Genomic DNA, 15,940 nt, shown 5'->3' with positions numbered 1-15,940 from the left:
AACGAAAAGCAAAAAGGCCATTTTTGATGGAGAATTTGATGCCAAGAGTTTTAAATTTGAAGGTGAAACAAACGTGACATGTTTTGTGAGACTTGGACCGTCTGACAAAGTGCTAAAGATTTTAGCATCAGAGTGACAATGTATAAGTCACTGTTGGTCACACTTTGAACAGCCTGACTGGACGGTGAGTTCTGAATTTCCCAGAGGCTGAAGTCACACAAACTACCCACCGGTCAAGCTCTGATTCTATGTATCAGAATACTTCACTTCCGAACGAGGTCAGACGTCTTTAAAGACCGTTGGCACACAGAAAACGTTTGTCCACAACAGGTACAGCACTACCTGATGCACAATGCTAAAATATCGTTACCGTGGCTATTTGTCTGCCATCACAGTTACCCAGCTCCCAGAGAAGGAGGTGACCAGGGAGGGCGGGCTCTTACTTGGAAATGGTCTCCGGCCGCCTTGCTGCCCACGGTCAGAACGTTCAGAGAACTGGCACGCTTCAGGCTGCTACGGTGACGGCGGACATGCAAGGACAAATGGTCAGAACCACGTCACCAGGCGCTGGAGCAAGGCGGCAGCCCCTCCAAGGCTCTGCTACCACACTGTGTACGTGGGGGACCCCCACCCGCCCAGTGAGCCCCAGCCCCGCTTGTCTCCAGAATGGACACGTCACTACCTTTTCACTTCTTAAAACCTGGCCTGCAGGGTGCTGAGCATCTGGCCTCAGGTCACCAGACAAGTCTCAGCAAGGGAGCCTCAGCCTGCAAGTGACCCTGTCAGAGAGACAGCTCACTGTGAAGGCCAGGTCATAAATGCATGCTGTGTCTCAGGTCTTTTTCTTTATGAACGTAGAAGAATCATCTGTCATTAGTAAAACAAATGAGAAGCCAGCACTTCTCCACTTAGAAACACAATTAAAAACAGACGTCCTGGCTTTCTTCCTGCTACAGAAATACAGTGGACTTTTAAATACCCTGTAACTTATCTCTGCCCTAAATGTAAATTACGGATAGTCTTATAATCACCAACTGCTCACTGCCACCACCGATGCCCTTGGGCGAAAGCCGCCTCAACTTTGAAAGTGAACAATCACTGCTAAGGGTTACGCTGAAAAGCTGAACTAGCACCAGCGTTGGGAATGGGAACACACACACAGAAGTGAGTGTTGTGATAGCTGTGTGAGGGGTAAGGAGGTGGCCAGGTGAGCAAGGGTTAGCACGGACAGACCCGTGGCCATGAACCAGCACCAGGAGCCCATCGCCTGGTGAACAGCAGACACCAGCACGTCCTTGTTAAATGAAGGGAATAAACTACAACAAGAGAAGAGCCCTTAATTTACATACCTCCTAGAGATAAAACTCGCCCGAAAGCATCCCAGCAGATCCCACAAAGATGCGCTGGGGCTCTGAACACGTCCCCTCTACCAGAACCAAGCATGCGAGAGGACGAAGCCAAACCACACGTCAACTACATCCTCGAGTATTTCACTGTCCCGGAGGCCCCATGTGTGTCATAGAACTGCGCTCCACAGCCATCTCAGTGGCTGGTTTTTTGGGAGTGGACAGCAGCGAATGCCCTCTAGTGGCTAAGACAGTGCAGTGTTGGACTTGTGTGACACTGCGCCAGAGGATGGAGGGGACCAAGGGGGAGGCACCTGCTGGACTGCCTGCAATCCAGGGCGGCACAGAGCTGAACCTGACGGCCCTCCCAAGGTGGAAAAGTCTGGGTAAAAATAAATAACAGGAAATAAAAGGAAGGAATCAACGGGAAATCCACGTTTTGTTAATGCCTCGAGAGGGCTCAGAGCAAGGGAGTAATATTCTCAGCTAAACTTTATTAGATACCAGAAAGGGTAAAGCTGAGACGACTTCTGGAAGCTGACCATGTCAGGTGGACGTCCACAGCAGGCCTGAGGGGCGCCACCCTGAGTTCTCCTCCTACAGTATGACAATGGACTGATGGTACCAAGATGCTGACTCGTGACTGGGTGATGGACAAACGTACGGGGAGGGGAGTGACCGTCTGGGTTAGACGTGTAACAGAGCAGGCCAGGGATGTCTAAGGGCTCAAAGTGACCTCACCTCAAGCAGTTTGGCCTTCGCCCTGGCTCTGAGATGACCCTCAGCGCAGCCGGGGTGCACTGGCCACGCCTCAGGTTTGTATGAACGCGGAGGAGCCGGTCTGGTCAGTAACCAGTCACGCGTGCACACACAGGCTGGTAAAAGCCCGAACGCTAGGGCCACGAAGCTTCCTGTGGACCAGAGTCCTGGGCGGCTGGTGCCCTCCGCCGCTGGGGGCACCTTTCTGTGCAGCCCCCGAGGGACTCTCGAGCTGCGTCCTTTGCACTAACGAACCACACCACATGACGTAAATACAGTCTGAGTTCTGTGCAGCCTTGCAGCGGATTACTGAAACTCGGCATAGAAACAGAGACAGCGCCACGCAGGAGGGGGAGGCATCTGAGAGGGCGGAGAAGCGGAGGTGCTCTGGGCTTCCGCCTCCCAGGGGTCGGCTCTGTGCTAATTCTCACTAATTTCACCAGGCCTTTCTTCCAAGGCACCTCTGGGTGAATGCGAACGGCCAGCCTTTTGGTTAGCAGCCGAGTGCGTTCACTGTGTGCACCACCCGTAACTCCGTATTTAATTATACTATTATTTAACTGGAAACCCTGGTGGTGTAGTGGTTAAGTGCTACGGCTGCTAACCAAAAGGTCAGCAGCTCGAATCTGCCCGGTGCTCCTTGGAAACTCTACAGGGCAGTCCTACTCTGTCCTATAGGGTCACTGTGAGTCAGAATTGACTCGACGGCCGAGTATTATTTAACTGGCCAATTAACTTTTCTAAAAAATCTATACACTCGAGAACATTCACGAACATTCAGTAGTGCAAGCAATGTTAGAATTAAGTCCACAGAGCACCACCGCCACCAGGGCTCACTGGTAAGCCCAACTACAGGGCCGCACAGGCCACGGGCCAGAACAGAGGGAGGGGCCGGGCGTGTGAGCTTGAGCATACCCTCCAGAAAACTCGGATGCATGCTCGAGTCTGGGAACCACTAGTCTACTGATAAAGTAGTGCATCTTGGGAAGATTATTCAATTTTAAGCATCTTCGGGGTGAAATTTCTAAAGTCACTTTGCCTGTTGGGGCGTGCCAGTGTGCCTGTAGGTTATGTGAGTCCGTTGGGGTGTGCAAGTGTGCCTGTCAGGTATGTGCCAGTCAGTCGGGGTGTGCGTCAGGGTGCGTGAGTGTACGTATTGCGTGTCAGGGCGTGTGTCAGGGTGTGAGCGTGTGTGTCGGGTGTGTGTCAGGGTGTGCAAGTGTGCCTGTCGGGGTGAGTCAGGGTATGCAAGTGTGCCTGTCGGGTGTGTGTCAGTCGGGCCAAGTGTGCGTATCGGGTGTATTTCAGCGTGTGCAAGTGTGTGTGTGTCAGGGCAGGCAAGCATGCCTGTCGGGTGTGCCAGCACCTGTGTTTCCCATCAGGGGAGGCTTGCCCAGGGCCCCAGCTCCATGAACAAGTGCTATCATCTCAATGGGGGGTGCTCGCACACGGTTCTTTCTTTTTTTAAATCATGGGAAAAAGAAAAGGAAACGTGAAAGGAATGGAAAGAAAGCCTGAGTTCTCTCATATGGGAAGTATGGTCCGTGTTATGAACTTGGTGCCAGAATTGGCTTTGCTCTGTGAAAGCTTCAAAACACCCAGAACCTCAACTAGCCAGGGTGCATCCCCCAGTTCCATCGGTACCATCCAGAGAGCGGGAGGGAGGCCAAGCCGGGCCCTGGTCACTCCTTCACAGGGACAGAAGCTACACGGTAGTGCACAGCAGCTCACCATCCTCACGGAGCCGTCAGGGAAAAGTCTTAATCTCTCAAAATTTACAAAAAGGCACATAGCAATCTCTCTCTCCAGTTCTGGAAATTTGTATTTTAAATTTAGGAGCGCTTTATTTCAAAGACAATTCACTTGTCTCCTCTGGCACTGGGGTTACCTCGAGGGCAGGTGGCAGCGTGCTGATAAATCCCACCACGTCCAGAAGCCAGATGCCCTCCAGCAACGGACACTCATGGAGCTCAGAAAACCCTCCACAGAAACTAACCAGTAACGCTGATAAGAGGGGCAACAGTTCTTAAAAGACCAAATCGCTCCTCCTGCCTCAGGGCTGAATGCCTTCCAAGAGCAACCAACACTTCGCCCAGGAGCAATGGGACAGAGTCCAGGGCACTAAAAAGCAGACACGGTTCCTCTGCTCCCCTCTGTCGCAAGCCATGGCTGGCCTCTGGAGAGAGCAAGACTATGTAACAACAGGGGCCTCAGGGCCAGGTCCCAGTGACAATTTGAGGAAAAAAGCAAAACAGCAAATGACAGAACCAAAAGGGTACAGAATTTTAATATTTCCACTCTGTCATCCAAGGGAACTGGGTCTCGCAGGCCTGAGACATGAGAATTCTTACCTGCAGGACTTACAGTGGAATCATTTAAAACAGCTTTACCAAGAATGGAAACCCTGGTGGTGCAGTGGTTAGGAGCTACAGCTGCTAACCAAGGGGTCAGCAGTTCGAATCCACTAGGTGCTCCTTGGGAACTGTATGGGGCAGTTCTACTCTGTCCTATAGGGTCATTATGAGTTGGAATCGACTCAAGGGTGATGAGTTTTACTAAGAATTGACCTTTAGAAATTTAGGAAATTACACGGGTCAGCTGAGAAAAAAATGTGATTTCCTAAAAAATGCATCCAGAAACAGGAAGCCATTTCCACCGGAAATAACCCTGAGGGGCAATTTGTTAGCAACGTGACAGAGCCCCATCTTAAACAAGCCTTACAGAAAATAAAGGATATCTTAAGAACCAAATTCCTCTGACAACTTAAATTTTATTGCTCAAAAGACTAAGACCCATGTCCTAAACCTTTTCTTTAAAATCCTAAGGAAAGTTGGTGCCCAGCCACAACCGATGACTGCCCTGACAGGGAGCACAACAGAGAACCCCTGAGGGAGCAGGAGGTCAGTGGGATGCAGACCCCAAATTCTCATAAAAAGACCATACTTAATGGTCTGACTGAGACTACAGGAATCCCGGCGGTCATGGTCCCCAAACCGTCTGTTGGCCCAGGACAGGAACCATTCCCGAAGACAACTCATCAGACATGAAAGGGACTGGACAGTGGGTGGGAGAGAGATACTGATGAAGAGTGAGCTAATTATATCAGGTGGACACTTGAGATTGTGTTGGCATCTCCTGTCTGGAGGGGGGATGGGAGGATGGAGAGAGTTGGAAGCTGGCAAGATTGTCACGAAAGGAGAGACTGGAAGGGCTGACTCATTAGGGGGAGAGCAGGTGGGAGTACGGAGTAAGATGTATATAAACTTATATGTGACAGTCTGACTTGATTTGTAAATGTTCACTTGAAGCTCAATAAAAGTTAATAAAAAAAAAAAAAATAACTCTAAACAAAGCAAAACAAAAAAATCCTAAGGAAAACCTAAGCTTTTCAAAATCTTCTAAACAAAGTCCTCACAATGAAGTCTTGAGAATGTGATCCTTCTGCTATTTTTCTCCCTATAGTCACACCTATATGAGATTTAATTCTGTGGTAGCTAACATTTGATTTTAAAAGATAAAACTAATTTTAAAGGATTTAAACCAATGCTGATTTGAAAAATAATGTGTATGTTGTTGTGAGAGGTTGGGTCAATTCCCACTCACAGCTACCGCACGTGACTGAGTAGAACTGCTCTGTAGGGCTTTCTAGGCTGTCATCTTTACGGGAGCAGATTGCCAGGTCTTTCTCCCTTGGAACCGCTGCTGGGTTCCCAACTCTGACCTTTTGGTTAGCAGTTCAGTGGTTAACCATTGAGACACCAGAGTTCTGGAGTAAATGAATTTAGTATGCTCAATGCTTTAATATTAAATTCCCACTTCTCATTGCTAAGGCTTTCTTTGGACATGTAACAAAATCATGGAGTTGCGTAAACTCCCCTTAAAGGCCTCTCAGCTCTTTTAGCCTGTAAACAGGAAGTTTCACAACGATTTCTCAACCTATCCTGGGAAAGGACTGCAGAGAAACTCCTGAGCCCTCCAGTGCTGCCGTCTGGGGGTGAGCGGGGCTGTGCTGTCTGCCGTCTGGGGGTGAGCGGGGCTGTGCTGTCTGCCGTCTGGGGGTGAGCTGAGCTGTGCTGTCTGCACTCTGGGGGTGAGCTGAGCTGTGCTGTCTGCACTCTGGGGGTGAGCGGGGCTGTGCTGTCTGCACTCTGGGGGTGAGCGGGACTGTGCTGTCTGCACTCTGGGGGTGAGCGGGGCTGTGCTGTCTGCACTCGGGGGGTGAGCTGGGCTGTGCTGTCTGCACTCGGGGGGTGAGCGGGGCTGTGCTGTCTGCACTCCGGGGGTGAGCGGGGCTGTGCTGTCTGCACTCCGGGGGTGAGCGGGGCTGTGCTGTCTGCACTCCGGGGGTGAGCGGGGCTGTGCTGTCTGCACTCGGGGGGTGAGCTGGGCTGTGCTGTCTGCACTCGGGGGGTGAGCGGGGCTGTGCTGTCTGCACTCCGGGGGTGAGCGGGGCTGTGCTGTCTGCACTCTGGGGGTGAGCTGAGCTGTGCTGTCTGCCATCTAGGGGTGAGCAGGGCTGTGCTGTCCACACTCTGGGGCTAAGCTGAGCTGTGCTGTCTGCCGTCTGGGGGTGAGCGGGGCTGTGCTGTCTGCACTCTGGGGGTGAGCGGGGCTGTGCTGTCTGCACTCTGGGGGTGAGCGGGGCTGTGCTGTCTGCACTCGGGGGGTGAGCTGGGCTGTGCTGTCTGCACTCGGGGGGTGAGCGGGGCTGTGCTGTCTGCACTCCGGGGGTGAGCGGGGCTGTGCTGTCTGCACTCCAGGGGTGAGCGGGGCTGTGCTGTCTGCACTCCGGGGGTGAGCGGGGCTGTGCTGTCTGCACTCGGGGGGTGAGCTGGGCTGTGCTGTCTGCACTCGGGGGGTGAGCGGGGCTGTGCTGTCTGCACTCCGGGGGTGAGCGGGGCTGTGCTGTCTGCACTCTGGGGGTGAGCTGAGCTGTGCTGTCTGCCATCTAGGGGTGAGCAGGGCTGTGCTGTCCACACTCTGGGGCTAAGCTGAGCTGTGCTGTCTGCCGTCTGGGGGTGAGCGGGGCTGTGCTGTCTGCCATCTGGGGGTGAGCGGGGCTGTGCTGTCTGCCATCTGGGGGTGAGCGGGGCTGTGCTGTCTGCACTCTGGGAGTGAGCTGGGCTGTGCTGTCTGCACTCTGGGGGTGAGCGGAGCTGTGCTGTCTGCACTCTAGGAGTGAGCTGAGCTGTGCTGTCTACACTCTGGGGGTAAGCGGGGCTGTGCTGGGGGTGGCTGTAGACATGTCTGGGGGAGACAGAGGGCAGCTGTAGACACGTCTGAGGAGCCATGTGGGGGCTGGCCTGCAGGCAGCACCTTGGGGCAATGGGGGGTAGAGGCGAGGATCAGCAGGGCTAGAAAAGATAGTTACCCAGGGTTCTTGGGCTCACTCTCCCGTGAGCTTCCTCCCTTCAGCTTCCTAACCAGCTTCTCGCTGCTGCGTCTAATGGAAGCCCGGAGCTTGCTAAAGGAACCACTGCGCTTTAAAGATCCCGTGCCATCCTGAAAGAGACGTGAACAAGTGTGAAGTGCAGCCGCCCATCCTCACGGCCCCAGAGCAGCAAGCATGTGGGTGGGCCACCCCACGTAGGTAAGCCGATGGTGACACGGTTCCTGCTGATGTCACCAGCTTCCCGTGAGCACGGACACACTGCAATATCATTAAGGATAACCACTGGTCATGAAAACCTCTGAACACGGAGCAGCTCATTCAAACAAATGTAACACCCCCGGAGAAGAAATGAGTAAGTCTCAGGAAAACGAGGGCAGCTGCTAGGAGTGTCATCCAAGTCAAATTCCGCGTTAGCCAACGTGTGAGTGTCTGGTCCCAGTGATGGCGCAGACACAACAGAGCCAAGTTTCTCTGGACAGTTTGACTGAAATGCAATTCTTGTAAGTACTGTTTTCTCAGAACATTTCACAGAATGGTTTTATTAAATGTCGACTCTAAATCTGGTTACAAAATTAAATAAAATGCTCAGTCTAAACAAGTACCTAAAACCCCTCAAATACCTTGTAAGAAGCTAAGAGTGGCCCAGCTTTCACTGAATTGATCCAGACATTAACACATGAAATGTCTGGCACTACCTGGACATGAAGGAGCAAAACACAGTGAGAGAAATATGCGCACGGCAACTTTTATCCCCAGGATGGGCCACTCAGTAAGACTCACCGTGACCACCTGTTGTCTCTAGAAGCTGTGCAAAGGTGCAGGGAAGAGGTGAGGAGTTCTACGAAGCAGACAGACACCGAGACACCGGTCAGTTGGAGTGAGTTTATTAGAAGTTAGAAAGACACAAATCACAAATCACTCAACACTTAGAGATTAGTAGAGAAAAGCAGAATTGCCAAACTTGCACACAAAGACTAAACTGCACAGGCTACATCAGAGAGTCCCAGGTGGGGCGGCAGCTGGGGTCTCTGCACGCAGGAGGGCCGTGCAGCACACCCAGCTCTCACACCAGCTCTCACACTGGGCATGTGACACAGGCCACCATCGTGCCAGCGTGAACACCTTGTGCAGACTTAACTAGTGTTTACCCAAGTGAACAGCTAATCACTCTTAATGTTAAAGTCGTAGGCTACACAGTAAATGGTTTTTATTAATACAGGATATGTTGCTAAGTACATTTCTGGCAAAGCCACAAGTATACAGAAATAAGGACCCCCGAAAAAGACAGCAGTGCCGAAAGGGGCGGCCAGTCGCAGAGTGGAGCTCTGACAGAATCCTAGGTTGCTAAGCACAGCGGTCAGCACGGGGAGAAGAGGAGGGAGGCTGCAGGCAGTGCCGCCCGTCATGCAGGAGACAGCGTAAGACCACAAGGCAGCTAGGCCTGTCAGACAGAAACGAGAGAGACCAATGAGACCGTCCCAAGAGACAGGCACCCGCTTCCCACCGCACACCGCCCGCTTCACAGTATTTCTAGGTCACAAAGTCTCAGCAGCGTCTTTCACTGCTTGGGTATTTGGGGTTACCTTCTCCTGCTTCTATCAGCTGAGTGTCAAATAGGTACTGGACCTTCTGCCATAGCTCACAGCATCTAGTCTATTCCTAACAGCCAACAGAATACAATCCAGCACTCCTTGGTACCTATTGAGGCTTTTTGTCACGTGACTGTGCACAGGAGTGCCTGCAACAGAACCTTCCACAGGGACAAACCCAGGTTGCCTGCAGGCAGAGCGCGCCCACGTGAGCATGAACTCCCCGCAGGAGCCTCTGTCTGTCTCCCCGAACTAGAAGGTGCTTCCAAAACACAGGCATGGTTCCTTCTCTTAACAGCACTAACACTCCAGACAGTTGAGAAACTTAAAGGAACGCCAACTTGCAAAGTCTATGGCACGTTCTAAACATGCAGTTGACAGTGAAAATGACATTAAGGACAGATGGCTTCCAGAGGCAGCAGGATGGAGCAGCAGCAGAGGCGGCCCTGCGCCTGCCAGTCTCACTCACCACGGGACGCAGGTCATTTAACCGGCCCGAGCTTCACGTTTCTCATCTTTAAATGGAAAAATAACACTCGTTACCAACTCCCCGAGGGTGTCAGAGGTAAGAAAACATAAGTAAACTCTTGCTGCTCTTCAGAAAAAGGATGCTAAAGTGTTAACTCCGCAGGCAGTGCAACTCCTGCCGTTCACGGGAATGACGTGCAACGACCTGCAAGGAGACGCAGCAGGAGCCTCACGACCCATCTCACGCAGGTGTCAAGAGAGCTCATACTCACACACTCACACTCGGCCCGGGAGTGGCAAGCCAGCAGGATGGGCAATGCAGCCCCGTAGGCCTGCACTCAGGGTCCCCAGCCCGCCTAGCCCGTTTCCACTCAGCGTGGGCTAAAGGGCTGGGAGATTTCTGAGTCCCCGACCTCAGAAAACAATCTCCCTGTTCCTGTTGATGTGAAAGATATTCACATCCAGAAAGTGGGCTCTGAACAGAAATGAGCAGTACAATGTACTGGTGCAAAAATGCAGAGCAGTAGTTATTTGTTACGTGTGGATTTGAGAGGACTGTTAGTTTTCTTTCTGGTATATTCTAGCTGTCACCCTAGTATAATCTTTAAGAATAAAAATCTAATTAACCAGTATATCCACTGCCCCATAATCCTGGGTAATCCTTTAGTGCCTTAAAGACTTTCTCCAACATTAACAGGGGGAGGCGGATGAGAAGAATGGAGGCTCCCTGCAAAGGGCTACAGGGCAGGAGACTGGTTTCCAGAGCTCAGGTTCCATCCACAGTTTACGATACATAATTTTAAATTATGTGTCTAGCAGGAGAGCAGTAAATTTGGTTCCTAGAGACTACCACCCAGACGGCCTCCCGCAGAGTCTCCGTGGGGGTGCAGAGGCAGTGACTGACGCAGCCTGTCGCACGTCTGATACGAGGCCAGCCACGTGCACACAGGCTAAGGCACCTGACCTTATCCAGAAAATAAGTGATCTGCACACAGCACCTGAGGTTTGAGAAGCAGGTCCACAAGCGACAGCTAATTCAGACTCATCTTCACAGTGACTCACGAAGACCTTATACAAAAATGATGCCGAGAAAGTTACGTTTCAAAGTTGCTTCATCGTCATCTTTATGATACATACTTAAAAGAACAGAATTGCACTCTCCTAAACAAATTATCTAGCATGTCAAGAATCAGCTCCAAAACACACAGTATCAATCATCGGCCTCTCCTGCAGCCTTGTGTTCCGAGCACTGTGCACGCAGCAGTCAGCTCTGGCTGGTAGACTCCTAGCATCCACAGGGACCAATTACTATAACCTAGTTAGCCTTGTCTTGGACCCCATTACCCTTGTGTTAAATTTCTGAACACTGACAAACATTAGGCCTGGCAACTTGTATAAACGGTTCTCATCACTTCCTCAGAAGCCCCCTTGTCTCTCCTTGCCGTCTTCCCTGTAGAGTTGGAGCTGTCTAACAGAGAATAGAGGGCTGTGCTTCTTCCTAACGTGGTGGTTTTCAAACTTGTTCAAAGCACTGAAGCCCTCTTTTAAAAATCAGAAACAGTATGCAGAATCTCAATATAAAATAAAATCAAAATGGCATGTTCTCCTAGGAATGTATGGCAAGGCCTTAAAAGCCTGCAAGCGGCCATCCAAGGCACAACAATTGGTCTCTCTTCACCTGGAACAACAGAGGGAGAAGGAGAGTCAGGCAGGAATAGGAGGAGGATATGGAATGTGTGGCTGACTGCCTCCATGAACAACTGCCTCCTTTGCTGTGAGACCAAAAGAACTAGATGGTGCCCAGCTACTGTTACTGAACATTTTGATCGAAGATTCCATAGAGGAATCCTGGTCAAAAGGGAGAAAATACAGAACAGAATTTCAAATTCTCATGGACTCCATACTTCCTGGAGCCATGAAGGTTGGAGGAACCCCTGGAACTATTGCCCCGAGAAAATATTTAAACCAAAAATATCCCCTGAAGTCTTCTTAAAGTCAAACAATAGCTTAACTAGTAAAAAATGTCTGCCTTGAGCATTATGCTCTTTTAAGATCCATATGGGATCAAAGTGACAACAGCAACTTAAAGATCAGTCGGGAACCTTAGGGAGCACTGAGTTATGTTAATGAAAGAGGAACAACTCAGAAAAGGAGGATGAGAATGGTTGTACAACTCAAAGGGTGTAATCATGTCACTGAGTCGTACTGGAACGGCTGCTGGATTGGTATACGTTTTTCTGTGTACTCTCAACAACACCACAATAAATTACCAATAAAAAAAAGAAACGTATGGCGAGCCATTACTAGAACCCAGCAGAGCAACGACATCATGGCACTGCCTCTGTGAATCCCAACCCATGAGGCCGAGGCTCTGGGTGAAGGCCGTCCGCCTCAGCACCCAGCTTATTCCTACATTCTGTCTCCATCACACAAGACTGGGAACACCTGGGTGCACAGGAGTAAGGGGTGGCAGAGGGTATAAACTGCTGGCCTTGCAATCTCAGGAAAACCCTCAGACGCAGACACGGGATCTGAGGTCTCTGCAGGACGCATCAATGTGCTGGGTACACAGCACTAACACCCGTCTCACACAGGACACGGGAGATGGCTCGTCTACTGCAGATTGTTACACCTCAGCAGTGGTGGCTCAGGAAAACACCTGAATACGCATACCACCTCCACTGCCTTTTTTTAAATCATGAAAGTATACCTGAGAATAAATTCAAACTGAATGCTCACGGAGCTCAGCACTACCTTCTCAGAACCTCAGAGCGTCTAGGAAACCAGTCTGAGAGCCAGAACATCCCTGCAGAGGGGAGGGCAGCCTGAGTCTGCCCGGTTACCTTGGTGACGAGTAATGAAAGGGCTCCTCGCAGCCTTCCCCGTTTACCCAGGCAGGTCCCCCGGTACCCACTGTATATAAGACTCCATGTGAAGAAATGGTCCCTTCTACTGTTCAAAAGGAGGTTAGAGACCACTGGGCTAGACAACCTAAGATTTGCAATCTGTAAGTCAGCCAATCAACTTGGAATGGATTTTATTAAAGATGTACAGCCACTCAGTCTGAGTCAGGCACACTGGCCCGGAAAAGAAAAACATCACGTCAGGACCCAAGGAAGGTACTTCTGAATGGGAAGTGATAACACCAAAACCACACTGTACATAGAGTCGTGAGCATCCTAGAGTAAGGAGAGTAACAGAGTATGACTGCCCTAGAGTAATGAGAGTAACAGAGTATGACTGCCCTGGAGTGAGGAGAGTAACGGAGTATGACTGCCCTGGAGTGAGGAGAGTAACAGAGTATGACTGCCCTAGAGTAATGAGAGTAACAGAGTATGACTGCCCTGGAGTGAGGAGAGTAACAGAGTATGACTGCCCTGGAGTGAGGAGAGTAACAGAGTATGACTGCCCTGGAGTAATGAGAGTAACAGACTATGACTGCCCTGGAGTGAGGAGAGTAACAGAGTATGACTGCCCTGGAGTGAGGAGAGTAACAGAGTATGACTGCCCTAGAGTAATGAGAGTAACAGAGTATGACTGCCCTGGAGTGAGGAGAGTAACAGAGTATGACTGCCCTGGAGTAAGGAGAGTAACAGAGTATGACTGCCCTAGAGTAATGAGAGTAACAGAGTATGACTGCCCTGGAGTAATGAGAGTAACAGAGTATGACTGCCCTGGAGCGAGGAGAGTAACGGAGTATGACTGCCCTAGAGTGAGGAGAGTAACGGAGTATGACTGCCCTAGAGTGAGGAGAGTAACGGAGTATGACTGCCCTAGAGTGTGGAGAGTAACGGAGTATGACTGCCCTAGAGTGAGGAGAGTAACGGAGTATGACTGTCCTAGAGTGAGGAGAGTAACGGAGTATGACTGTCCTAGAGTGAGGAGAGTAACGCAGTATGACTGCCCTAGAGTAAGGAGAGTAACGGAGTATGACTGCCCTAGAGTAAGGAGAGTAAGAGTATTACTGCCCTGGAGTAAGGAGAGTAACAGAGTAAGAAGTGCAACAGAGTAATGAGTATCCTGGAGTATGACTGCCCTGGAGTAATGATTGTTCAGAGCGTAATGAGTGTGACAGACGAATCCCCCCACAGAACCCTGCCACAAAGTCAGATATCCATGCACCAAGCAATGGGGTCTGCCTAACAGCACAATAAAGGCAGGTCTCCTTAACCCCGATTCCCAGTCCCTAGGGCAGTAACGGAGCTCTGAGTTGTCAACAATGTTGTCATCCAGCAGTTGCACCTACACGTTGACCTAGAAATACTGTCTCAAGAAAGCTGCCGCAGAACTCCCTCGAAAGTCACCAACTGCAGGCTGCCTGGAGCAGTCAGAGAAGGGCCTGCCCTCAGAACCAAGCATGCGGACAGTAGCCCAGGGAGGAGTACAGTACACGTTCTAAGACTGGAGGCAACAGGAAGAGCTACACCATCTCTTTATTGTGGACTACTGCCCAACAGGGGCTAATGGCAGAACAGATGCTGATTGCTTGTCTTGGCACAGAGAAAACCAAAGCCAAGGAACCTGCCAGGAAAGACAGTCAAAACAACCTTTTCCCGGAAGTTTTGGCCACTAATGTGTTTTACGAAATATTTATTTAGAATGGTAACTCTCAACAAATTGCTACAGCTATAAAAAATCCTAAGGAGCAAACAGATTCAAAAGTAAGAGTTAGATTTTAAGAAAGTCCCCAACTACTTCCTGGCAAAACATCTGCAGAGTTACAATTAAACAAACTCAAGCTGCTACCTTGACAACACAGGCAGAGCACCTGGCTGCACCCAAGCTAAGCCTGCATCCTACCCTCCCTGATAAAAGCAAATTCCAAAGGAACCAGACCCATGTGCACTACAAGGTATCCATGTATTACAGAAACACACTACAAAGAGATGGCCGGAGGCCATGTGCTCTCCAGAGGCCAACTAGTGACGGCAGAGGGAGGGCCTGCCCCACACTCAGGCCTGACATGCTCCAAACACGGGCATGTGTCCGCGCTGGACAGCCGTGGCAGGCAACTACAAAGAGCGATGGTCCCTGGACCCCACTCTCAGGGACATATGATCTCCAGGACAGCTGGGACCTAAAGAAAAGCTCCCACCTAACATGTCTGCTCTTAAGCTATTCAAAACAACAACAACAACAACTCTATTTTAAACATCAGCACCGTTTAAGGCATTTTAACTAATTCTAACAAAACCTACAGCAGTCTGGTCAGTGGAGTTAGGAGCACTGAGTTAGCAATGAAATGGGTTACGTTAGAGAAGCAAGTTAGTCGTTTGGCACACTAACCCTAGCATCCAAACAGAGCCAGGTTTGGAATATGCTTTCAGTAACCAGGACACTCAATCAGCATGTAAGTGGTCACTGTGAAGCCAAACAGCCTCCACGGCTCCTACAGCCAGCAAGTGACCGCTTCAACTCCAACAGGCTGGGCACCAGCTGAAGCCTCAGAGGTGCAGTCTGCCTGGCGGGAGAGGGCTGTCTGGCCCCCGGGGGACCCGGCAGAGCCCTCGCCCGCCCCGCGCCGACTGTGGACTGTACTTACCCCGTTCCACTCTACGCTCATACTCACTTCCTCGCCGCCGTCGGGGCCGCTCTCGTACTTGACCACGTCCGTGTTGAGACTCTCCCGGCTGCGCCTCTTGTCCGAGCTCTCAGGGTCGTTGAGCACTTCAGCCACTCTCTGCTTGTGTGCAGTGTCAAGACCCTGTGGGGACGAGAGCGACTCGCTAGCACTCACACTGTATAAACCTCACGGGAAAAGCACCAGCTCTTCATCTTTGCAGGGAAAAGGGGGCTGGGGGTGGGGAATGACTCGGAGGGACAGAAGGGTCTTGCGGAGAGGGTGGTGCTGCGTGGGCTGAGGGGTGTGGTTGCACAGGCGTGCACTGGTCAAAACGGAGGAACTACACCCCGACTGGTAGGCTTCATCGTAAGCACCTTTTACCTGAATGAAGAACAATGTAACCCCCTGAGCTCCAGTTAATGACTCCCATGTCAAAGTATGTGGTGGCTACAGATTATGCGAAATGCTTCAGAAAAAAAAAAAAGGAAAGGAGTGACGGGTGGACGGATGGGAGAGCCGTGTGATAAAGCCGTAACAACAAGATGTTAATGACAGGGTCTAGGCGGCAGGTACATGGGTGTAAAATCCTGCCGAGTGCACAGGTGTCCTAAGCTACAACGGCATCAGCTGTATCACCAGCTACTAACAGACCCCAGGCATGTGCCTTGCGGGAGATGCCTGCCCTCTGAGAGGCCCGAAACAGGGAACATCTTCCTCTTCGTGGGTAAAGGAGGAGGAACGGTTCACTGAAGCCAGTAATCCTAAGAGCCATCAGGAGATGGTCACGCACCTTGAGCAGGAACAGTGAATGCTGTCCTTGCCC

At 51.0% G+C, this 15,940-nt stretch overlaps 1 protein-coding gene across 22 annotated transcripts in view; it reads right to left on the bottom strand.

Annotated features, from left to right (window-relative positions):
- The window catches only part of KLC1 (kinesin light chain 1), an 87,269-nt gene that overhangs the window by 7,072 nt on the left and 64,257 nt on the right, over window positions 1-15,940 (bottom strand). For 4 of the 22 annotated variants that reach the window (XM_064293040.1, XM_010588858.3, XM_010588859.2 and 1 more), the window contains 3 exons: window positions 15,097-15,258; window positions 7,477-7,607; window positions 444-513 (listed from right to left, as the gene is read on the bottom strand). In XM_064293040.1, the coding sequence (XP_064149110.1) occupies window positions 444-513; window positions 7,477-7,607; window positions 15,097-15,258 (363 nt within the window). The other 18 variants (XM_010588863.2, XM_023546592.2, XM_064293034.1 and 15 more) reach the window with 16 other exon arrangements.

Source organism: Loxodonta africana, chromosome 10, assembly GCF_030014295.1.
Source record: "Loxodonta africana isolate mLoxAfr1 chromosome 10, mLoxAfr1.hap2, whole genome shotgun sequence".
NCBI classification, from domain to species: Eukaryota; Metazoa; Chordata; class Mammalia; order Proboscidea; family Elephantidae; genus Loxodonta; species Loxodonta africana.
This window is presented reverse-complemented; position numbering and strand designations above follow the sequence as displayed.